This window comes from Eretmochelys imbricata, chromosome 3, assembly GCF_965152235.1.
Source record: "Eretmochelys imbricata isolate rEreImb1 chromosome 3, rEreImb1.hap1, whole genome shotgun sequence".
NCBI lineage: Eukaryota > Metazoa > Chordata > Testudines > Cheloniidae > Eretmochelys > Eretmochelys imbricata.
This window is the reverse complement of record NC_135574.1, coordinates 147,374,803-147,401,250: the sequence shown is the minus strand read 5'-3', so window position 1 is coordinate 147,401,250 and position 26,448 is coordinate 147,374,803. Positions and strand designations below refer to the sequence as shown.

At 39.5% G+C, this 26,448-nt stretch overlaps 1 protein-coding gene across 2 annotated transcripts in view; it reads right to left on the bottom strand.

Annotated features, from left to right (window-relative positions):
• Positions 1-26,448, bottom strand: part of RASGRP3 (RAS guanyl releasing protein 3) — a 70,609-nt gene that overhangs the window by 18,332 nt on the left and 25,829 nt on the right. For both annotated transcript variants that reach the window (XM_077813552.1, XM_077813553.1), the window contains exons 4-10: positions 25,958-26,020; positions 24,329-24,460; positions 23,007-23,154; positions 14,391-14,564; positions 13,797-13,913; positions 13,193-13,468; positions 5,607-5,684 (exon numbers count right to left, since the gene is read on the bottom strand). In XM_077813552.1, the coding sequence (XP_077669678.1) occupies positions 5,607-5,684; positions 13,193-13,468; positions 13,797-13,913; positions 14,391-14,564; positions 23,007-23,154; positions 24,329-24,460; positions 25,958-26,020 (988 nt within the window). The remainder of the gene's footprint in view (positions 1-5,606; positions 5,685-13,192; positions 13,469-13,796; positions 13,914-14,390; positions 14,565-23,006; positions 23,155-24,328; positions 24,461-25,957; positions 26,021-26,448) is intronic.

The window sequence follows — 26,448 nt, the reverse complement described above, 5'->3', positions numbered from 1 at the left end:
TTCCGAAAAATTATTTTGCCAGAACTATTCACGAATTTGTGTCAATGTCACAAATAGTTTTGCCTTGACCAAAGCTGCATTATTTGGCAAATTAAAAAGAAAAACATACACCCAGCTCTACATGTGATACCTAGAATACCATCTGACTCACCCTGAGTGACTATGTGGTTTAGGGAAGAAAAAGGACAAGATGGACTTGTTCAAGTGAAAGATCTGAGACAGCCTTGCTTATAAATTTCAAGGGAGGCCTCAACATAGCCTTATCCTTATGAAAAATGCCAGAAGGTGGACTTGTTTATTTATGCCTGCAACTGAGACACACCTGGCTGAGGCGATGGCAACCAGGAAAGAAATCTTCAGTGAGACATTGAAGAGAGATCAAGAGCCCAAAGGCTCAAAAGGTGCTTGTGTAATTTTAGCAAGCACTGAATTCGAGTCTCACAGGTTGTCAGGCTTCCTGGTAGAAGGGTACCGGCTCATGTGACTTGAGGCAGAGTGAGTTAAACTATCTAAAACTTAGGTAGTATTTAGAATTTGTGTTTAAAAACTATCAATATAGCTACATATAATAAAAGTATTTTACACATTGCCATTGAGGGGGGAAAAAAAGGAGTAAAGATTCCTATGCAGCTGTGTTTGGCAGGAAGCAAGGACCAGGGTGCATCAGTGGGGTGGATTAGTTATACCGTTGGCCCAAGGCTGTTAGGAGTTGAGGAACACATACACATTCCCCCTCACTGCTCTTCTAGTTTCTGTAGCTGCAAACCTAGGTATATAACTCCTACAGTGAGACTGTGGAGGCAAGTTTAGGAAAGAGAAATCTCTATACTCACAAGTCCAGAGGGCTCAAGTTAATTCAAATAAGAAAGTAACGTGACAAATGACCTCCACATATATTGTGCTCAAATCATTGTTTTATCCCAAGACTAACATGCAAGGGACTTTCTTTGCTAGAGTTCATGTCTCAGAGGAACAGTTTGCTGCACCCCTGCAACTGCAAGTTCCACATTTTTGAAGTGCACAGTCTTTTAAAATTAACACACTAAACTTATAACTACTCTGAATGAGAGTCTAGCTGATATTGCTGCATTCTTATTGCTTTGACATGTTCCTTCCCTTTAAAATAAAGAACACCCATCAGTAATAACCCCCAAACCCCAGAGCTTAGCAGAGCGATGTTAGGGTGTCTGGGAACCAGTGCTGTATTAGGGAATGATCCTGTCAGGTACAGAGCGCTCTCAACTCCTGCAGACCTCAGCATATAGAAGGCATTTAGTACCTCACAGTATCTCTCAGTGGAGCTGCCTGGGAGGTGCTCTTCCCACCCTGTGAAAGTTTGGTATTCTGAAAATGTTCCTGTTCTGCATGAGGATGAAACCTTTTCAAGCTGAAAAGAGAGAGAGCAAGAGAGACCCCAGAATAGCCAATAGCTTGGTGGTTATGGCACTCAACTGTGAAGTGGAAGACTCAGATTTAAGTCCCTGCTCTAAGTCAGGCAGAGTAGGGACTTGAACCTGGGTTTCTCACATAGTGGTTGAGTGCCCTAGCCACAGGCTATTGGTTATTCAGGGAAGGGGCCGGGATGGTGTCTCTCTTGTTTTGACCAGAAAGTCCATCCTGGGCCTGAGAAACAATTTCTTGATGATGATGAAGTGTTGTTGACACTGTTAGGTTACCACAAAAAGTTCTGATTTTGATGAATTAGCTTTTCAGACAAAAAAAAATTGTTTCATCACAGTTTCCTGACCAGCTGTAACTCTCAGATCATAGGAGTGCTTCCGCTCCTGCTGGGAGAGAGTGCTGCTTGTGACACATGCTGAAGGATTAGGCAGCCACCCAGCATGCACAGCAGGTCCGATTGGCTGCCCTTCCCTTGGAGGTGGGGTAATGGGGAAAGAGCCTCTCAGAAAGGAAAATCCCTAGTCCAGCAAGGAATCTTCTGCAGACCCACATGAGGGTCTGAAAACTTATAGTCTGTGGGGAAAACCCATATAGCTGGCAGGAAGTCCAAGAGAGCTGGGAGGCACTTAGTATCTCGCAGGATTGGCCTGCAAGTTTGGTATCTTACTGCTACATGACTATTGATGGAGACTATGGAGGTTTGGAGATAATGAACAAACCAAAGAACCCCTGCCTTATAGGTCCGTTGTTGCTATCCCACATGATTCAACATGGATTCACCAAGGGCAAGTCATGCCTGACCAACCTGACTGCCTTCTATGATGAGATAACTGGCTCTGTGGATATGGGGAAAGTGGTAGATGTGATATATCTTGACTTTAGCAAAGCTTTTGATATGGTCTCCCACAGTATTCTTGCCAGCAAGTTAAAAAAGTACGGATTGGATGAATGGACTATAAGGCGGATAGAAAGCTGGCTAGATTGTCTGGCTCAATGGGTAGTGATCAATGACTCGATGTCTAGTTGGCAGCCGGTATCAAGCGGCTTTATTAATCTTTAATCAACATCTTTGTTAATGATCTGGATGATGGGATTAATTGCACCCTCAGCAAGTTTGCAGATGACACTAAGCTGGGGGGAAGAGGTAGATACAATGGAGGTAGGGACAGGGTTCAGAGTGACCTATACACAGGCCACACCTGGAGTATTACGTCCAGTTTTGGTCCCCCCATTACAGAAGGGATGTGGACAAATCGGAGAGAGTCCAGTGGAGGGCGACGAAAATGATCGGGGGCCGGGGCACATGACTTATGAGGAGAAGCTGAGGGAACTGGGCTTATTTAGTCTGCAGAAGAGAAGAGTGAGGGGAGATTTGATAGCAGCCTTCATTTACCTGAAGGGGTGTTCCAAAGAGAATGGAGTTAGGCTGTTCTCAGTGGTGGCAGATGGCAGAACAAGAATGGTCTTAAGTTGCAGTGGGGGAGGTCTAGGCTGGATATTCGCACACACTATTTCACTAGGAGGGTGGTGAAGCACTGGAATGGGTTACCTAGGGAGGAATCTCCATCCTTAGAGGTTTTTAAGGCCCGGCTTGACAAAGACCTGGTTGGGATGATTTAGTTGGTGTTGGTCCTGCTTTGAGCAGGGGATTGGACTAGATGACCTCCTGAGGTCTCTTCCAACCCTAATATTCTATGATTCTATGATATTTTCTTAACATCCCAGCTCATGGAGTTATGCAAGAGAATCAGCTTTAACCCAATAAATGGAGTGAACCCTAAATGCTCAAACCAGAAGATAAATAAAGAGAACCCCAAACATTTTTAAAGCTGTTAATTTTTAAGCCAACCTCTATTCTTTTTTGGGAGGCAGGAGGAAGGTGAGAAGAAATTAGGTTTGTTTTGGGGGCGGAGGGGTGGAGGGGAAAAAGAGGGATTGAAAAGGGCAATGTAAACAAGATTGTGCAGTGGCTCAGCTATTGTGTACACTCTTGTCAACTTAAATTTTTTTATATAGTTACAATTAAAATATAATTTGAGCCCAATTTAAAGGATACACTAGCAGAATGCTGTTCCTTCTAGTAGAGTGACCAGATAGCAACTGTGAAAAAACGGGGCAGGGGGTGGGGGGTAATAGGCACCTATATAAGAAAAAGTCCCAATTGATTGCAGTGTTCATTGATTTAAGAGCCTAAGTCGCTTTTGAAAATGAGACTAAAGGTTGGTTTATACTTGAGTTTTACCAATAGGACTATGTCAGTTAAGGGTGTGATGTTTTTGGCAACATCGTTATACCAGTAAAAACCCTAGCATAGATACAGTTCTACTGGTATCAAGATGCTGTAACTGGCAGAACTTATTTTGCTTCCCAAACCAGAATAATTTATACAATATCAGAGCTTTTATACCGGTATAACTGCATCCACACTACAGGGCTTTGCTACTTTTTAACTATACTGGCATAGTTAAAACAACAAAAAACTTTCTAGTGTAGGTGCTTTTGAAAATGTTACCCCACTTTTCTAAATTTGGGTTTATAGCACTATATCATTATTGGTACATTGCTATCAAATGAAAATTGCTATAGCATTTTTTGGTACTCTGTTGCAAATGCTGAGTGTCACTGATTATTCATTAATTACTTATATAGAAGTCCCTGATCATTCATGGTATTGCTAAGGTCACAGGACTGCTCCCTGCAGTATTTGAAAAAAAATATTTATATAATCTTTATTTTAAAAAGAGACTGGAGAATAAAGCAGTGAAGTGTTTATTTAATTTTTTCATAGTAATGACCCATCATTACTTCTTGACACATTGCTATAGCAATTCAGTGTTGAAGTTGTTGATGGCAGTGGAGGCATATAAGGGGTTTAGAAGAGACAAGGGATGAGAGAGATAGATTGATTAATGATCAGGTAGGTGTGCATTTTTACTACCAAATCATACCCTAGGAACAAAGAAGTGTTACATTAATTCCAGGAATTGAGAGTGAATTAAAATCGAAAGCCTGTTGAAATAGTCAGAGGAGAAGTCCCCATTATCAGGTATTTTTAGAAAAAGGTTTCTTTTGTTCTACATTTGACCAGAGCAAAGATGACCTTACAGCACACTGTCCACAGTAACAGTTCTTATTCATGGGCTCAGCACTATGATTATATCAAGAAACTTGATTAATCCCCCAAAATGATTTGCTACAGACAGGGAAACAATGTATTTGGGGTTGCAAAGCTTTTAAAACCTACATAATGCAGACAAGCTTTGAAAAGACTGGATTTACATACAATCAACTTAGAAGTTTTGGGACCCAGTCCTGCAATCTGCTAAACATCTCCTAGAAGGTGCCTGGGCTCTGTCAATTTCCACTGATTTTAGAGTTGAGACATGTGGCAGGACTGGGCCCTGGATGAGTAAAACAATATTGGAATTAATAAACTGAAAGTGGACTTCTTTGGAGTCCTAAGATTTTTACTGGAGGCCAAATAGTAATAATTTAAATTAAGGGTCCATTAATACAGATTGAATATTTACTAGATTCAGCTACATTCTATTCTTCTTAAAGCACAATAAAAAAAATGCACCAGTTTCTCAGGGTCCACTCTAATGTGTTCTTTTAAAGCACAGGAAAATACAGATGTTAAAACATATTCCTACTGTAATATGATTTACATTATTATGAATCATGTTTGAGAGTGCAATATATAGTTGATGTTTGTATAAACAAAGTTAGAATGTGATGGGATATAAAATACCAAATCATTAACAGCAGACCAACCTTTGACTAATTTTTTTTAAAGAAAATTTTATCAATCATCGTCATCCAAAAATCAGAGAAAGGGACCCATGAAAAATATTTAGTTAATAGTAAAATTGTAAATGGTGTCTTAACATAAAACACCACTAAATTTCTTGCAACCTGTCGAGGCTTGGTTAAAAGCCATTAGAGATGAAATCTGGGACATTTTACAAGAAGTTTCTAAATTATCCCATTTACAAATGCATATAAAAACTATAATGAGTGACCACCTTCATAATAAAAAACACATGAAAAAGACTTTAATTAAACTTGAACCAGGCAAACACCAATGGGTCTATTTTCTTCTAATTCCCAGGCATTTAAGGGTATAATCTCATTATTGCTACTATAAATATACTAAAATTGATATGCAACTGTATCCCCTTCAAAATTCAATAAAAGTGACTTACTGATTTAGAATTCCTTGGTTCTAGCACCAATGAGAGCTTGTAAATATCATCTTCTGTATGGTAGAGGTCCAGGGAAAGCTGTAAATAAGCAGGCAGGAAAACAGTGATATTTATTTGATCAGGTTGGAAATGACAGGCAAGCTTAGTAGTTTAAAATAAGGGACTCTTTTTGCTCCTACAAAAGTCAATGGGAATTTTCCCATTTGGCACTCAGCGTAAGTAGGGAGGCTTTGTGTGTGGAGGTGCACAGATATGCAAGAATACTATTTTTGATGGAGCTATTGTAACCCACTAGCAAATGTGTTACAAGTCGCCCTCTGTACTAGTCAGCAGAGGATATGAACTATTACAGTCCCCAGCTGTAGTATGTTACAACACGTCACGTTTGGCAGGCCCACATTTTGACCATTGTCAAAGGATGAAAACATGTGCAAAGAATTACCCTGCCACAAATGCTTCATTGTCAGCAGCTCAGCAATCAACAATCCTGGAAAAAGAATCCAGTGTATATGAGAGATGCAAGAAGGAAACAAACATCCTGTATTTGTCATGTCATGTATTTGTAACATAAACAGAGGTAACATTTTAAACCGTGCTGATTAGAAATTGGCAAACTATTTGCAACAAACCTATTTGTTCATCTTGGATATTTTTACCTCACAAATTGCTTGCAAACATATCACAGAGTGGTTTTGGTTCAATGTTATTTTACAAGTGTTCTATGTAACGTATTTCAGCGCACGAATCTCCTGAATCTATTTGCAGTGAGCACTAGATACAGGCAGTTCAAAACTCAAGCTGCTTTGATTGGATATGTAAGTCTCATGGTCCATTTCTATTCCCTGACTGGATGAACATAAAACTCAGCCTCAAGCTGCTGGTGCAAATACTTGTCATTACAAATTCACCTTCTGCCCATATTCTATAGCGTCACAACAAAAAACTTCTGCCAGCAAACTTGTTTTCAAGGACAGACATCAACAGTCAAACCTGTCACTTTTGTCTTACCATAAATTAGACTTCTAAGAAGAGGAAATCCGCTACTCTGGAGGATGAATGTGTTGACTGAGCCCATCCAGGCCCACAGAGGCAGCTCGCTCACTTGTGAAGAGCTTCAGTGCCATCTTACTCCCCCTCCCTCTATATACAGTCTGGTAACTGCATCACAAACTCCATTCTTCTGCACTTAATACAAGCAGATCATATTATGCTCTCTGCTGGGAAGTCCAAGGACTTTTTTTTTTTTTTGGAGGGGGTGGGGAAGGCAGTGGCAATCTTTCCCTTTTGTGTTCCTGCTTCCGCTATCTTTTCCTCCTTTTCCTTCCTGGCAGGCTCAGACCCGCAGGACTCAGCAGAGGAGAAGTTTAATAGGATCAGTGCTGCTCACGGCTCCAGTCCAGTGATGGTTACTGCCGAAAGCAGGGTACTATACGCTATCCACTGCTTGTGAGCAGCAACGACCTGGGAGGGTCCCATGCATCAGAAGCAGGTGTGTTATTGCTGCTGCTCTGCAGAGATAATGCCAAGTTTTAACAAAGGAGGAAGTCCCACTGCTCAGATAACTCAAGAGAAACCCTGGAGACTGAGGACACTAGAGCATAGACCCTATCTCATGAGGTACACAACTAGATGCAAGCCAAAGGAGAAGCTCCTTCCTTCTGTGGATCAGCAGAGTCCTCAAATCCAGTGTTTCATTCCCAACCAGTCCAGTCACTTCATCTCATGTCTCCAGTTCCTACTCTGCTCACTATGATTACCACAGGCACTCCCTGCTTATGTGGCCTTAGATCTTCATGTATCTGAATGAGCACCTTCTCCCTCAGCTCCATTCCCAGACCCTCCTGGATAGGCGTGGTCAACCCAATAGTCCTCCAGGCTAGTGGATTTGCTGTGCAAATGAGAAAAAGGGCACAAATACAGTAAAAATTGTTTGCTAAAAATGGAAACAAATGTTTGTGAATTACTTTAGCAGCTTTCACTCAGCTCTAATAATGATTTATCGTACACAATGTCTTACCCACTCTAAACTATAAAGGAAAGAAATCATCAACACTAACAGCTTGGAGTATGCAAGAGGCAGGAGAGAACATTACATGTTTCCTGTGATCATGTCACTGCATTAGTAGATTCTGGAGTAATTCTGATATGATTTGAAGTTATCTACCTTGCAAAATCAGGATTGTTTTGTTCAAAGATTTGAAGAGGTGCTGTTTACAGAATTATCTTTGACTCAAGATTTATGAGGAAAAAATATTCTGAAAAAGACTGGTGCAAGTGGCTTCATACAAACAAGTGATAGCTAAATTTCAAAATCCTCACCCAGAACTCAGCTTCATTTCGGGAGTACTTCAGCGGACACATTAACAACAACAGATACTTGATAAAATTTTCAGAAGGCCTAAGTCACTTAGGAGCCTCAGTCTCAATGAAAATGGGACTTAGGCTCTTGTGAAAATTTTTACCTATTGTTCACATTTGAGAATAAATAGGGCACATTAGAGATATTTGGATTCATTTCATACACGCAACATTTAGTAGGATCACACACTCTAGTGGAAGAGTCTTCCACTCATTCAGCTTCATTAATTTTACTGGTACATTGCCTTCTGAGCCTTGCAAGCCCATACTGGTGGGTGAGTGAGAGTGCAGCATTTGCCCCAGAGACAATAAATGTACTATGATGTAACTGTTAGAGAGAGAGAGAAGCTTTTGAGCTACACAGAACTCTTTTATATAACTGTTTTGTTCATGTAGTTATTTACCCAAGTACATGTACATCCAAATTCTCTGTTCATATAAACAGGCAAAACTTCATTAAAGCCAATGATATTTAGTAGATCAGGTTGCGAATGACAGAGTTTTAGTAGTTTGAAATTTAAGGACCTTGTCCTGCTCCCTTTGAAGCCAAGAGAAGTTTTGCCATTTGGAGATAGGGTAAGACGGGAGGGTGTATGTCTGGGGAGGGAGAGTGTACCCATATTGCAATTTTTATCATTGATATTTAATTGTACCCATTTACACCAATAGAGATTTGGCCTTTAATGAGCAGATATGTTTAGTTTAATAAACTTAACATGTAACTACAATGTAGGACTAAATATTGTCTAATCATAAAATCTTTTAGGGGGTTGGGATTAGTTACTCAATTCATTCAAATACTAGTAAATAATTTAAAGATATACAATTACTATGTAGTTCTCAATACATCATACAGTTACAGAATAGTTACACAGCATTTCAGTGAAAGATAGGCAAAACTGCTGGGGAAAAATACCCTACTACTCCCTTTATAATGGAAAGTAGCTCTTAATTTTAAATTTAATTATCATTCTTGTTTTATTTATAAATCATTTTGAAAAATAAAGAGTTATAAATTAATTTTCTGTTTTGTAAAAGAAACTTCACCAATCAAGAGTTTGTGAGGGTGACTGACTTTCCATTTGATTTTTAGGTATTTGTCACTTTGCTTCGCTAGACTAAAAATGATGGGGACTTTCCAGTTATTTGCATAGTCTCAGAACAGGTTAGTTAAGTAACTGTTAAAGCTAAAAATAAAGAGAAAACAAAAAACTCTGGCATCAAATGTGGTTAATATGCTGTTGTATTAAATGTGTGTTAGATTAGCAAAGTACCTATGCATTATAATCAGTCCTTTTAAGGAATTCAACAGCTGCCTATAGTCAGACGCTAATCCATGTTATAAGAGTAAAGGGAATGTGAAGTCACATCAATATTGGAGAGATTGTGCAGCAGGTATTATTATCCCAGCATTAAATTAAGCCTTCCCACGCTCCTTTCAAAATTATCGTTTCCCAATAATACTCTTGGGGGAGGAGGGAATGGCAGGGGGAGAACAGTATTATTCTTAGAGCTACTCTTCCTTAATGTAGAGCTTTTCCTAGAACCTTTCCCAGTTATGCTGCTGCCTGACTCCCTGCATCAGTTTTAAAGAAACTTTATACAGCTCACCTATGAATTTGGCCCACTCAGTCACTGGGAAACTAAGGGCATGTCTGCACTGCCCTGCAGTTCGGATTAAGGGGATGTGTTGATTTCAGTGTGCACCAAAGTTCCATGCTGTAACTTTCCTGTGTGGACACTGTGTACTAGTTTATACTAATGGAGTACACAGAGGAATTGAAGAGGATTACATTAGTGAGAACTAGGGACTTTTAAATTTGTCTGGAGTGTACAGTGCAGCACTTCGGTGCACATTGCTATGCACCCCAAATAATCCAAACTGCAGGGCACTGTATACATGCCCTAAACTGGTATAGCTCAAATGTCGAGGAGTCAGAGGGGAAGGGAGCATAGCACAGACCAACAGTGTAAGACCCTGAAGTGAGATTAAGCCACCCCCCTCTTTTAATTTACACCTTGTTCTTGCCTCAACTTTTAAGTCATGCCAAGGTTGATTCCCTTGCACGTTAGTAAGGGTGTATAAATACATCTAATTTACACATCACCTCTGAATTTAGCTTCTAATGCTTCAAGCCGTTTCTCATTTTGTCACAGTCTCCTATACCACATTAATATGGGGGAAAACGTGACATGCACCAGTATAGCAATACTCACTTTTGTGACATTTTAGTTACCACACAGCTCTTTGATTTGTTTTCACCTTGTACAAGCAACTGACTTTCTAGCTCACAGTATGTTCGTTTTTATACTGAAACGCATAAGGGCCAAGATTTTAAAAAGTGGGCTCCTAAATTCATATTTTAGGCACCTAAAATAAGTGGCCTGACCTTTAAAGTGCTGAACACTCAGCAATTACCACTGACATCAGTGAGAGCACTACATCTCATATGGGTGTTTTAAATAGTTTTAGATTACGTTGAGTTAGATTATTGGATTAGGACTAGATTATTGGGCTCAATACAGGAGTAACAGGATGAAATCCTGTGTTATACAGGAGGTCAGTCTAGATCAGTGGTCCCCAACCTTTCTGTGGGACTAGCATATTTCTATTCCCAGAAGACTGTGGTGGGTGCCAGACACCCTGCTGCCGAAATGCCGCCGAGAAGCAGCAGCAGCAAGAAGCGTCGCCGGTCTCTTCTGGTCTTAAATCTATGAACCTCAGCAAGTGCTGTACCGTGATAGTTTCATGGGCTTCCTGTCCCTTATTCCTCCCCTCTCTGTCCAAAAGGAATTAGATTTTTGCAGTGCTAAAATGGCTAACTTTTTGGCTGTTGTATCCCTAAGGACTCCTTAATGAAGTGGCCTCAAACTGGCAGAAACTCTACCACTGCCCCTGTGCTGGTCTACCCATTTTCAAGCTAATCTGACTACATACGTGGATTTTAGAGGGGATGTAAAATTCATCTTTAAAGAGAAATTTGGGCTGCAGCCTTTATCTATGGAGCAAGTAGATGTCATCCCTTAATCATTAACATTAACATTGTGCAATCATCATCATCATCATCCAAACTACTCAAAAGAGTAAGAGACATGGATTGATCAATGAGAAACGCCAGAGAAGGCAACGGCAAAGCCCCACACGATCACGTTCTCAGTAAGATACCCATTTAGTTTAGTTTTGAACTGTCTGACCAACGAGTATACATCCAATGATTAACCTGTCAAGTAACTGAAGGCCAGATTCTTGGCAGTTGAGAGCAGTGAGAATGCTTGGCACGTTAAAGACCTCCAATCCCTTATGATATTGCAGTCATTTTACACGCGGGTATTCAAGCCTGACTGGGGAACTCATGTACCAAAAGTTTCTGAAGAGAGTTAGTGGGAAAGTGGTGCCAGTACATAACGAACAGGTTGATTGGCTGATTCACAGTGAGATGCACAATACTGTACCCATTTACTGGCTCCATAAGGGAGCTAGCTTCTCTAGGCAAGTTAAAGATTAGAAGGAAGTTGACATTAAACATGGAAAAGGCAGCAATAGATTGAATGCAAAATTATCCTTCTGTGTAGTGGAATTCAAGTACAACATTTAATAGTGAGGGAGGAAGAACACACTGGAAGAGCTCATGTTTTAGCAGGGGTCAACTATATTTAGTATGCAATTCTTTCCAGATTTTGGCAGCAAATCTTAGCTTTTCTCTCCCCCCGTGATCAAACTATTCTCATTGACTTATTGACCAGTATATTTCAGAAATATTTCAGCTACTGTATGACTTTGCTATTAGAGTAGAATAATAGATTCTTTTGTGAAAATTTTAACAGTTTGTTTTAGTTATTTATATGGTACCAATCTGAGTAGTATCTAGATGTTGAAAAAATATTCATAGTATGACTCCAAGAAGGGGTTACAACCCCTGACTTCACTGAAGCCAATGGCAAAACTCCCAAAGGTTACAATGGGGCCAGGATTTCACCCAAGGAGTTTTAGGATGCATTGAGCTATCTATTCTACTAAAGTTTTAAAAGCTGATGTGACACCACCGTGTTAAAGCTGTACACTCACTAAATGAAAAGCAGGGGAAGCCTCAAATAAATGTTAACTCATGACCAGAGTTTAGGGCTTTAACATTGCAGTATGTAATGCCACTCAATTACAAAGTCAACATAATGGGTCAACTTTAACCCTGGTGTAACTGAAGTCAGTGGAGTTATGATAGAGACGCATCTGACCCAGTATCATAAAGAGGCAAGCACCCATCTCTTACTCAGTTATGTCTCCCAGTGGATGGTTTAAAAAAAGGAAAAGGAAAATGGGATCCAACTTTTTGAAGGTGACTAACAAATGAGGAAAAAGATTAAAAAACAAAACAAAAAGTATTAGAGGCAAAGGAATCATAAGAATACAAGTGCACAAAACTATGGGCCTGATTCTGCAAAGTCCTGAGAGGTGTTAAGGCCCCTCAGGTCCCAGTGAAATCAGGATCAGGCCCTCTATGAACACAGACAACAGTAGTTCATGTAAATGTCAACAGGTAAATAGTACTTCAGCTACCACTTCACAGGATCCAGCTCTTGCCCTTCAGGCTCAGCTTCCTATTGCTTTGGTTTCTCTGTCTGAAGTCCCACTTCCTCATATTTAGGTTTGAAAGAATATGCAGACTTGAAAACATACAGCAGATTTGTGTGTGTGTGTATAAGTAAACAAGAAAATTCCCCACCCCCATAAAACAAATGAAGGTTAAATTAAAAAGATATATTTTAACACAGAAGTTAGCGTGGAATCCATGTGGACTATCTGCATAGTCATATAGGGTTTTGTTTGTTTGTTTGTTTGTTTTACAACTCTGGTTTGGACACGGTGAAAAATGCCAATGTATGTTTAACAACTGTAAATGGTCAGAACCTCTTTTTACATCTCACAGTATGGAGATGTACATCTCATCTACAGAGTAGGAAGTCGATCAATTCAGTTGTCTGTTCCAGCTTCTAGCTCCAACTAGCCAAGACTGTATCTTGTCAAAGTCTTCTGTGACCTTATGCATGTTTTACCTAGACTGGCTTCTATTTTATATATTTGTCCTATTTATCTTCACCTTTATAAAAAAAAAGCCCAACATACTAAGAGTGCTGTCCTGCAAATTCTTGCTCTCATGAATAGTCCTATTAACTTGAGTGCACCTACTGGGCTGTGACAAGAGGTGAATCAGAACCGTCATGACACTTACTGTTAGCAGGTTAATTAAATCCATATTTGGCTCTAGATGATGCGTAGCAGTCTGCAGGGAAACCAGTTCATTCAAGGTAATGGATAGTTGCTGCATTTTCACTATGTTTACTTTGTTCTCATCTATCCAGTCTGGAAAGACAACATGAACGGCTATCAAGTCTTTCAAGTGAACTCCTAATATGGGGATTTTGAAGCCAAGAGAGTCAGCAAAAGCTTTGCGGTAGTTGCAGTAGTTTCCATTGGAGGAGACCAGTTCTGTCATCTCATTCCAGTCCTATAAACAGCCATAGAAGCAAGACTCTGTAAGACCACTCATAACATTTGTTTGATCTATTCTGAGTGCAGCTTAAGCAAGTCACATCAGGACGCTGAATACGTCCATTTTATCCGCACCACAGTCACACAAAAACAAGTTCCCCACAATCAAATAGTTTTCCATCAAGAGCAATCTGACTAGTCTGCCTTTTAGGCTGCCCCAGTACAATGGTTCAAGCGTTCTGCTGCTGATATATCTTGTAATACCCATTACACACTACAGATATTACACAGTAAAGTCCGATATTTATGTTTTGGATCCCTTCATATTAGAGACGCTCTTGTACCTTTGTAACCTCGGAAGATAGATGAGAGTGAGTTTCTTTGAGACGAGAAATAGAGCTGTGGCTTAGGCCTCCCACAACTGCCATCAGCGTGTTAAAGTTCTGGAGATGAAGCAGCTTCTGCAGTGGAATTAAACATATCAGCAAAAAGACTGAGGGCCTTTATTGTAGGATACTGACTACTGCTGTACCTGTGCTAAAGCAGCTAAAGTTAGTTACTGCTAAAATGCAATGGAAATTCTACAGAAATATAGATTTGATCATAGTACATCATAATGACCTAGTTTAGCACCTCTGATTTCCTGTAGAGCAGGACAACATAAAAACATTCAACTGACTAATTCCCAGAATGTCATCTTGAATACAAGAAGCCAAAAATGTGAACAGTAATGAGAAGTTACTATCAAATTTTCATATCTAGGAACATCTGTTTAACATTTTGATTTACAAATAGCTCAATGAATGAGCATCAGCTATGACTGAATAAGCTTTCAGCAAGAAAGCACCTTGCCTGCATGTCTAGTTCATCAGTTTTCTGTAGCATCAGTTTCTATTATTTCATTCGAGCAGACAAAACCACTCAAAGGTTAGTCTTACCTCTGCAACATTGATAAACTTTGTGATTACTTCTGCCCTTTGCTGGGGAGTTGGCTTGCTAAGAACCATCAGCTGGACCCACTTAGAGATACCGTTAAATAATGCAATTGATCTCTCCAGGGTGGGGTTGTTCTCCAAGCAGCCATGAATCACATAGCTTTGGTAATCTGTAAACTAGCAAAGGAAAGATTTACAGTTAAGGATTGTATAGAGTCAAAATGATATTTAAGCCACTTTTCCTTTAAAAAGTCCCACTGGTTAGAAAGAGACTACCAATTTTATGTTATTTCTTTAAGATGTGTTAATTTTTTTTTAATAAGGAAATTACAAAACATTACTCTCCTCTCTCTTTATATATAATCAGAAATACAGTAACAGACATTGTGAACATGAATTTATCACCTTCAGGAAGTCAAGACTACAAGGAATGGATCAGCAAGGAAAGCTACCTTGTGAGAACTGCCAAAAGCCAAGCAGAGTTGGACCTTGCAAAGGTCTATAGCCAGAAATAAAAAGAAAACAAGAAAAGAAGCTGTGGGATGGCTAAACACTGAGGATGGGGTGGATATTAAATATAATCTATGCATGGTCCAACACCTAACCCAGTGGGTCTCAACCTTTCCAGACTACTGTACCCTTTTCAAGAGTCTGATTTGTCTTGAGTACCCCCAAGTTTCACCTCACTTAAAAACTACTTGCTTGCAAAATCAGACATAAAAATACAAAAGTGTCACAGCACACTATTACTGAGAAATTTCTTACTTTCTCATTTTTACCATATAGTATAAAATAAATCAATTGGAATATGAATATTGTATTTACATTTCAGATTATAGTACATAGAGCAGTATAAAGAAGTCAGTGTTGGTATGAAATTTTAGTTTGTACTGATTGTGCTAGTGCTTTTTATGTAGCCTGTTGTAAAACTATGCAAAATATCTAGATGAGTTGATGTATCCCCTGGAAGACCTCTGCATACCCCTGGTTGAGAACCACTGACCTAAACAAATATTTGCCTCAGCTTTTAATAAGGCTAATGAAGAGTTTAGGGGTAGTGGCAGGGTGGCTAATAGGAATAAGGATATGGAGATAGAAATTATCAGAACCATGGTGGAATTCAAACGCAAAAAGCATAATAGGACTAAATTGTGGGGGCCCCAGATAATCTCCATCCAAGAATAGTAAAGGAAATGGTACATGAAATTGCAACCCCAATAGCAAGGATTTTTAATTAATCTGTACATTTGGGGGTCATAGCCTCTGACTGGAGAACTGCAAATATAGTTCCTATTTTTAAGAAAGAGAAAAAAAGGTGATCCAGGAAATTACAGGCCTGTTAGTTTGACCTCAATTGTATGCCAGGTCTTGGAACAAATTTTGAAAGAGGAAGTAGGTAGGGACATAGAGGTGAACAGTAATTAAGATAAAATACAACATGATTTTGCAAAAGGTAGATCATGCCAGACCAACCTGATCTCCTTCTTTGAGAAGATAACTGATTTTTTAGACAAAGGAAATGCAGTATATCTAATCTCCCTGGATGTCAGTAAGGCATTAAATAATTTCCCATGTGGAACTGTGTCAGTTAAACTGGAGAAGATGAGTATTAATATGAGAATTGAAAGGTGGATAAGGAAGTGGTTAAAGGGGAGAGTACAACTGGTACTACTGAAAGGTGAACTGTCTGGCTGGAGTTCCTCAGAGATCGGTCTTGGGATCAATCTTATTTAACACTGTGATTAATGTTAATTTTTTAAAAACATTTTTTTAAGGTTTGGCACAAAAGTGGGAGTGTGCTAATAAAATCTGCAGATGACACAAATCTGGGCAGTATTGCCAATACGGAGGAGAACAAGTATTATACAAGAAGATTTGGATGACCTTGTAAACTGTAATAAAAGATGAAATTTAACAGTGCAAAGTGCAAGTTCATGCATTTAGAAACTAACAAGAATTTTTGCTATAAGCTGGGGATGTATCAGTTGGAAGTGACAGAGGAGGAGACAGACCTTGGTGTATTGGTTGATCACAGGATCACTATGAGCTTCAAATGGGATGTGGTCATGAAAAAGCCTAATGCAGTCCAAGGATGCATCAGGTGAGGTATTTCCAGTAGAGACAGGGAAATGTTAGTACCATTATACAGAGCACTGGTGATACCTCATCTGGAATACTGTGTGCAATTCTGGTCTCCCATGTTTAAGAAAGATGAATTCAAACTGCAACAGGGGCAGAGAAAGGTTGTTAGGATGATCCAAGAAATGGAAACCCTACCTTAAATAACTTGGCTTGTTTAGCCTAACCAAACCAAGGTTGAGGGGAGATATGATTGTTCTCTATAAATACATGGATAAATACCAGGGAGGGAGAGCAGTTATTTAAGTTAAGCGCCAGTGTGGACACAAGAACAAATGGATATAAATGGGCCATCAATAAGTTTAGGCTTGAAATTAGGTGAAGAGTTCGAACCATCAGAGAAATGAAGTTATGGAACAGCCTTCCAAGGGTAGCGGTGGGGGCAAAAAAACCTAACTGGCTTCAAGACTGAGCTTGATAAGTTTTTGCACAGGATGGTATGACGAGACTGCCTACAATGGCATGTAGCTGATCTGTGACTGCTAACAGCAAATATCTCCAATTGCTGGTGATGGGACACTAGATGGGGAGGGCTCTACGTTACTACAGAGAATTCTTTTCCAGGTGTTTGGCTGGGGGTCTTACCCATGTGCTGAGGGTCTAATTGATCATCATTTTGGGGGTTGGGAAACAATTTCCCCCAGGTCAGATTGGCAGAGACCCTGGGGGTTTTTCACCTTGCTCTGCAGCATAGGTTATGGGTCACTTGCAGGTTTAAACTACTGTAAATGGGGGATTCTATGTAACTTGAAGTCTTTAAACCATAATTTGAGGACTTCAGTAACTCAGACAGAGATTAGGGGTCTATTACAGGACTAGGTGGGTGAGGTTCTGTGGCCTGCACTATTGAGGAGATCAGACTAGATTATTATGATGGTTCCTTCTGACCTTAAAGTCTATGAGTCTTTGTCTTTCCCCACAATTAATCCCCTTCCGTTCTTCATATTTTTCTTTTAATTTTTTGCTGAGGAGATAACATTCTGCCATCAAATATATATTAAAGAAATGTTCTCTTATCATGCTACACTTATGAGGGCATGAATACAACAATTTCCTTTCCCTAGAGTGAATTCCTCTCCAGCATGCTGACAGATGGCATTGTTGACATAAAGAGTGAAATCCCAGTTCCATGGCTATCAATGGGAGTTTTGACATTGACGTCGAGGGAGAAAGAATTTCACTGAAATTAGACACAGCACCTATATCTTTCCCAATTTTTTATTTTTATCACATTTATTCCAATAGGAACTTTCTGTACAGGATAGGGTATGTCTACACTTGGGGCTTGGGCTGTGTTTCATAGCTCAAGGAGACACACTCGTGTTAGCTCTGATTGCACTAGCACACTAACACACCGGTTTCAGAGTAGCAGCCGTGTTAGTCTGTATTCGCAAAAAGAAAAGGAGGACTCGTGTGCCACAAGTGGTGGGATGGACTAGTCGCCCTGAGTTTGTGCCTAGGGTCTCTGACAAGCATGTACTCAGAACAGCTAACCGCCTCCCTTCCCCCCTGCAGTGCCGCTAGCAATCCTGCAGTTACCTTCTGTTTTTAGTGCCCAAGGTTGAGCTGAGCTAGTGTGAGTATGTCTCCTTGAGCTGGGAATCCAAGTGTACACAAAGCCTTAGTCTGAGTTCTTCCAGGGCTTGCTCTCTTTGATGATAGTCAATCCTTTAATGTTCATAGATACTACTTTACAGAAGAGCTACTGTTAGTAAGTGTTTTACTTACCTGAATTTTTGGAAGTTCCCTCCCCCGCCCACAATTGTCCCATAAAAATGGGTCTCTGGCAGATTATGGCCTTACTGTAATTTAAGTACAATACTCCTCAGGACACCAGGCCAGAATGCCTTTTTATCAGACTAATGATAAGGAATTGCTTAGGCCATCAGATGGCCACCTAGTACACCCGTGTATTATCAGACACTTCAGTGCTGAAGGTACCCAATATCTCACAGATGCTGCTCAGAAGCTTTCAAATCTTCTCTTTGTTTAAACAATCTCCAGTCTCCTTTTCCTCCCCTTATCTGTATTTTTATGCCTTTATTCCACTGTGAACCCTCCAAAATAAAGAAGTAGTTTGACTTTCCTGGACAGATTGAGAATTACAACAAATTCAGTGGAGTTATATATGTTGCCCCCACATAACAGCTATCTGCTTCTCTGTGACAACTCTCTGACTGCTCCTCTGAGAGTCAGATAGGAGGCCTTGTGCGGAGCCCAGTGGACTAAGTTTATCTATCAACCTCCATCTTCACAAGGCTGCCCTTCCACCCACCCCATAGTCCCTTTTAATTGTCAGTGTGCTGCCACCCTTATTACTTACTAGTAACCAATCTAACCTTTATTTAAAAATTAACACCTCGCAGTTAACACCCTCTTTAACTTCTGTGTCATGCCAGAAAGAAAATGTAAGTTTAATTGACTTCAGTCCTGAATCCTAAAAAGCCTAACTAGTTATGGAGAAGTATCCGAGCTAGTAAATTCAAACAGAGGCATTAGCTATTAGTGTAACTGTCTGATTTCAAATATCAACCACCAACATAGCCACCATTCATGCAGGTCTGAAGAGTCCCTGTTCTGGGAATGCCACAAAACTTTCATATATATATATAAAATTGAAAAAGCCATCCCCCTGTTCTTTGGCATTGCCATCTGCCAGAAAGCCTTTCCTCTTCCTCCATGTTTTCACTGGGCCCTGCATTATACAGTTCATTATCATTTATTCTTCAGCTCAAATTCCTCCCCATTTTTTCACATGCAGAATAGTGTAAAGTTTACTTTGAATTAATGTAATGATTTAAAAGAGAAACCCCAATTATACCTGTTTCTTTTCCTCATTTTGTTTCCCTCTCTTGAAGAATCAAGGAACAAAGATTTCTTTCATTTCCCTGATCTTCCTCATAACACCATCTTTCTGCTGAAAATAATGGAATCTGGAAACCATACTCTGGGATAGTTTCTGTTTACTACTAGAAGAGCTAAGTCATGACAGCTTTGTCTATGGACACTTCACTAGTTGAATCCAGGTTTAATAGATTTTTAATTAGTGTTGGTACATACAAAACTGGGTTACCCTTTCTGAGGTTCTTGAACACATTTAATTCTAATATTGTTCCTCTGGTCTCTGTTTTAATTGTCATCCAATTTTGTCTGAAGAATCTCCTCCTTTTGTTCCAGATGTATGACTCTGATCAAGAAAGGTGAGTAGGTTTGAATTTTCCTCAGTTCCCACTTCTACTGAGGTCATTCTCCTCCAACCATCAACTCCAAGGAGATCTTTTACATCTGACTTTGTAGCAGCCATTACTGTCTTTCAGCACAAGCCCTCCTTAGTGCCATCTTGCCTAGCTCCTTGGGAACAATATCATCTTGCTGTAGGGTTTAATCAGTTTTTGCAATTTAGTAAAATACTACATATTAGCAAGATCTGCAGAGTGAGCTGATAGAGACCAATACAACAGCTGCTCTGCCAACATAGCACACTTATGCTTACACTACTAGTTTAAGCATTTGGGATCCAAGATTTTGTTTTGTGTGGTGGAGGAATTAGAGCAAATGTAGGGATCAAATTTAGGGCCTACCAACCCCAACAGTTTCCCTTTAAGAGTACAATGCTGGAAAGTTATCCATAAACATTGCAGTCCATAAATCAAGAACTAAAAGAGAAGGAAATTTGCAATATGTTTTAAGAACTAAGAAGTCTTAACAATGGCCCCTTTCTTCACCTCTCTTATGCATCATGGAGCAAAAATCAAGTCACCCAGTGGATGAGCACATTTATGAATCACTAATCACCATAATAGCTGGATACCTTTTATCTTGTTTATATCAAGATAATGAACAGTTGTCCCCAAAATAGGGAGTGTTGACTCTTTTTCTCCTCTTCTCAGCAATTGAGAACTTGGGTGGGTGGTGGAGAGAAGCCACTCCCTTTAGCACATAAATTCTGAGGTTTCTCTGAATTCAGAGGTGGGAGAGTAGGGAGAACTACAAATTCTGGGGGAAACACTGGAACTGGCAAAATTGAAATCAGCTAGTAACTATGTGTAAGGATGAGCATCAGAATGGAATTATTCCCATAATGCAATAGCTAAGGCAGAAGCCTATTGACAATGCAAAGAAAAGGGAGTTGAGAAGATAGGAGGATTTCCAGGGAATCAGGGAGAGGGAAATGAAGCCAGGAGAATGAAAGAATAGTGTTTCAGAAGGTGAGGAGGTTGGGAGTGGGGGGGTCAGATGAGCTCTAGGCTCCATCTGAAACAAAGCCTTTGAGGGTTGCTGATCACTAGTTAAATATTTCCCCAAGAAACAAAAGGCACTGATTTGTTATTTTAAGTTTGGTCAAAACAAATCCTTGCTCATGGTTGTAGCCCTCACTCAGAATTACTGCAGAGGATTAATTTTTTATGGTAAAAGTTATAACTCATGAAAATATAATGAAGTATTGATCCAACCTTTGAATGATTATGAATGATGAGATGTGATACTAGAATCACGCAAGTGTAGGACCAAGAAAGAACCTCAAGAGGTCATATAGTCCCCGCTCCCACAGTAAGGCAGAATTAAGTACTCCTAGACCATCCCTGAGTGGTGTTAGTCTAACCTGTTCTTAAAAACCTTCTTGGATGGCAATTCCACAACCTCCCTTGCTGCAAACTAGGCTGATTGCTTGTTTTCCATGTCTACTGAGGGTAGAACAAGAAGTAATCGTCATCCTCTGCATAACATTTTACATATTTGAAGAATTTATGTCCCCCTGCAGCTGTCTCTTCTCTGAACAGTGGGGGAGTGGTAAATAATTAAGGTCACTGATTCAGAGCAATCTGGATCACTTGGAAAACTGGGTGCAAGCAAACAATATGCTTTTTAATATGACTAAATGTAAACGTATATGTCTAGGAACAAAGAATGTAGGCCATACTTACGGATGCAGGACTCTATCCCGGGAAGCAGTGACTCTGAAAATGATTTGGGGGTCATGGTGGATTAGGGTTGCCAACCCTCCAGGATTATCCTGGAGTCTCCAGGAATTAAAGATCAATCTTTAATTAAAGATTATGTCATGTGATGAAATCTCCCGGAATTCGTCCAACCGAATTTGGCAACCCTATGGTAGATAAATCAGATGAACATGAGCTCCCAGTGTGACTCTGGCCAAAAGAGCTAATGTGATCCTGGGATGCATAAAGAGTGGAATCTTAAGTAGAAGTAGAGAGGTTATTTTTACCTGTGTATTTGGCACTAATACTACCACTGCTGGAATACTGTATCCAGTTCTGGTACCCACAATTCAAGAAGTATGTTGATAAAATGGAGAGGGTTCAGAGAAACACCATGAGAATGATTAAAGGATTAGAAAACATGCCTTGCAGAGATAAACTAAATATATTGAGAATTTCAAGTCTAACAAAGAAGGTCAAGGGGTGACTTAATAACAGTCTATAAGTATCTGTATCGAGAACAAATATGTAATAATGGGGTCATCAGTCTAGCAGAGAAAGGATAACAACATGATCCAATGGCTGGAAGTTGAAGCCAGAAAAATTCAGACTGGAAATAAGCATAAACTTTTAAGGGTAAATAGTTCCAATGGTTAATTACTCTCCCCAAGGGTTGTGGTAGATTCTCCATCACACACAATTTTTAAATCCAGATTGGATGTTTCTCTAAAAGCTATGCTCTAGGAATGATTTTGGGGAACTTCTACGGCCTGTGTTATATAGGAGGTCAGGCTAGATGATCACAATGGCCAATACTTTCAACCTTTCCTTAAGGGCATGTTTTCTAAACTTCTTACTTTTGTTGCCCTCCACTGGGCTCTCTCCAATTTGTTCACATCTTTCTGAAAGTGTGGTGTCCCAAACCAGATTCAGTACTCCAGCTGAGGCCTTACACCATTGCCAAATAGAGTGGAATGATTACCTCCTGTGTTTTACATATGACACTCCTGTTAATACATCCCAGAATGGACATCTTCCTTTTTCGCAACAACATGATATGGCTGGTTCAGTTTCCATTTGTGATCCACTTTAACCCCCAGATCCTTTTCTGCAGTACTGCTCCCTAGCCCATTATTTCCCATTGTGTATTTCATAATTGCAGTACTTGGCACTTGTTTTTATTGAATTTCATCATATTGATTTCAGACCAGTTGTCCAATCAAGGTTATTTTGAATTCTAATCCTGTCCAAAGTGTTTGCAATCCCTCCCATTTTAGCGTCACCCGCAAACATTATAAACATATTTTTCACTCCATCATCCATGTTGTTAATGAAAATATTTTACAGTACTGGACACAGGACAGAACCCTGCGGGACCCCACTTGATTCCTCCTCCCAGGTGTTATAAATATTTGCTACAATTAAATGAGGTACAACATAAAAGTGTTATAAATGTTAAAGCTGGCAAACTCTCTCAGCTTAAGCATATAGCTCTGGTCAGATTATAACTGAGTGAAACAAGAAGTTGTAGGCTTCTTACAGCAATCCTTCTAAAAGATTTATGCTCCAGAAAAGTGAGGTGTTCAGCTAATTCAACGGGTTCCAGGTGGTCAAACAACAGGCAGGCTTTTCCCTTCTTGGAAGTTTTTTTCCTCTGTGTGACTCTTCTCATCCAGTCATAGGAGGGACTGCAACAGAAAAGAGGTACAATCAGCAGATCCTGTCCATGCAAAAAACTCATGTGAACTGTAATCTGGGCATACAGAATAAAGTTAACCAAGAAACTGATCAAGAGTTCCCTGAACTATGACATCCAGCATATTGTGAACATTCAGAATAGAAAGATCTCTTCCAGTTTGCAATAGATTATATGAACTTAATAGGTACTGTCTGAACTGATGTACAGCAGTAGAGCTATATATCTGACACTCAAGAACAATTCTTTATTCTGTGTTACACTGTATCACCTAATTCAATAGGACCTAATGGCTACATTTCATCTAAGATCAAATTCAGACCAAAAATTGGATAATGTCAAATGTGTGGTGTGTTTTTGTTTTGTTTATATCTGGAAGACTACAAGCCCTGAAAAATGGAAAAAAAGAAGAAAGGGCATCTGTGAACTACATATGACAGCTAGGAGAGTACTTTGCTCTGCTGACATACAACTGAGCTTCACATATACTCGCTTTACTGAACTTTTGTCTGCATGTGTGTGTTTTGTTCCTCCTCCACAGGCCCATCCTTTATATTTGGCTGCTGTAGAGATGCACCATTGAAATGCTATTATTTTATTCTAGTATGATGTAGATATTTAGGAACCCCTTTTCAAAAACAAAGCACTAGGACTAAGCCTCCTAACTTTTGGATGTCCATGGGAGTTAGGTAGCTAAATCCTAGAACTAGTGAGGAACTGGAATTTCTATTTTGTGGGAAATGCCAAGATTTTAACTTTGTTTTTGCTCCAAATTAGAATGAAATCTCAAATGTGAAAATTTCTTGCAAAAGAAACATAGTATTCTTTACATATCTGGCATGAGCTTTGCAACATATAGAACCAGGAACAGTTTATATTCATATTTATATAAAAATACAGCAATTCTTCTTCACTACAATTCAAAATATGTGACACTTGCCAGTCTATATTATCCCAAATGGTATTTGGTGTTTTAGAACTTTATTTCGGTTTTGGAGAGATCATCATCTTTTTGAGAATTACTTCCTAGTGCTCACTATACCATCCCTTTAAACCAAAATGGGATCCTCAATATCACATAGTGCATTCTGTACAGAGTAAGGGCTCTGGTGTTACAAAATATGGAAAGAAAGGTGCCTGTGGAACCTGACAAATTATATTCTTACATGCTGGAGATGTCAATAAGGTGGACGTGTTCCTCATAACCAAGCTGGCTGGCTACTTCCCGGAACTCCTCAGTCAGACGAATCAAACCAAGATCCAAGTTAAATTCTGCTGGAAATTCCAAAATCCAGTACCTGAAATTATGGGAGAAAGGTTATCCAAAGATCCAGACATAACATTCTGTGGCTGCATAGATGCATGCCATGATTACTCAGCCACCATTCACATGGCACTCAGAAGAAATCATTGGCGATCCAAAGTCACAAATGTGGTAAACAGCAGTCCCACCACTAGTTCTTCCAGTAACTGAACGAGTATGCTTGACAAATTCTGACATGCTTCATCCAACAGAGGACAATGATACATATGCAAAAGCCTCTTATTGCATACTTTCCCCAAGTTAGCACATTCCCTTCAGTGGAACACAGTGGGATTCTTCTGAGGTGCATTTTAATGGGAGTTAGGCACCTAAGTGACATTTGCACCTTTCAAAATATATTCTACATTTAGGTGTAAGGCCTTGCCTATATGGTTGATACTGAAAAAGCTTTCCCAAAGTGTGAATTTAGACAGATATAGTTAAGCCAGTATAATATTCCATGAGGACACTTTTGTTCCAGTATAAGTGGGGGTTTTTTGGCTGTAGCTTAACGCCTTCCCAAGCAAGATAAGCTACACCGAAAAAAGCTCCTCATACTGGAGCACAAGCATCCACATTGGGATGGGCTACAGGAGGGTGGTGTTAACCAGCATAGCTCTATCTGTTTAAATTCACACCTTACCTTGTACTGAAAAAAGAAAAAAGAAAAACCCAAACCAAACAGTTCTGTTCAGAGGTGGCCTTACTAGATCAATATTCAGGTAAAGATGTCAGAAAATTTTACCAATTTGACAAGGCAGCACCTGCCATACATTCTCCTGATCCTATATACCAGATACTTGGAGCATCACTGAAGTTGCTAAAACATCTTCTCTTAGGGTATATTTCATTGCAAATAAGTATGTTAACATGGGTTAGCTAATTCACATTAAAATAGCAGTGAAGACAAGGCAACTTGACTTTTAACTCAGGTTAATAGCTCAAGTTAAAGCCTATAAGGAAGCTGGGTGTTGAACTTGAGCAGCTAACCCAAGTTAAAAGTCAAGTTGCCTTGTCTTCATTGCTATTTTAATTTGTGTTAACGCACATTTTTGTTTGTTTGCTTTGCAAAGACATACCCTTGGTTTGAATTATCTAGGGTTCACATGAACTGAAGTGAACAATCCAGGGACAATCTTTCTATACCACTCTAGGTTACACTATGACATACCCCTCCCCCCAGCTTTGCGTGCTGTGCCAATCTAGCCTGAGTGTTAAACCTCAAAGAACAAATACCAGTCAAACTGTAGCATGAGTTTTCAGTAAGCTCTTTAGCTTGATACAGTGTAAGTGTTCAAAAACCTGAATAACCCTAGTTGAATAACTGTGCTCTGAATAGGATTTTCCCCCAACCCCATGTTTGTAAACTAGTCCAAGAGAAAGCATTAGTAGGGGTAGACTGACTTGGTTTAGGATTTTTTATTATTTGTAAAAATTGACTATTCAGAGCTATAAAAACCAAATCCCAGTGAAAAAAAATCAGCATTTTTACCTCATGAAACAGCAGATTTTTAAGCGGAATTCACTGCATTTTTCGCCACTGGCATCTCTATAGGTAGATTAGTTAAAGAATAAGCTTCATGATCATGGTTTCAGTAACTTTTTTTTTTACTCTGCAGCAGTCTTGTTTGTTTAGAGAGTTTTCACTTTAGTACAGGATAGAGTATTTTTGTATGTTATTCCTCCTAATTAAAATGTGCTATACCTTGAGATGAGATAACACACTGAAAAATATAGACACTATTTCCAATTCGGCAATTTGCCATTTGTCTTAGCAAAAACATGCATCTAATACACACTATTTCTGAATATTCTGCTGGACAAATAATTTCCCACCAGTACAGGCTAATCAAGGATATCAGTAGATATTGAATGATTACAGAGGAGATTTTCAAAGGCACAAGTGCCAGGCAAGCAACTCCCATAGAAAGTCAACGGGAGTTAAGTGCCCAACTTCCATTTGTATCTCTGTGTCCTTAAATA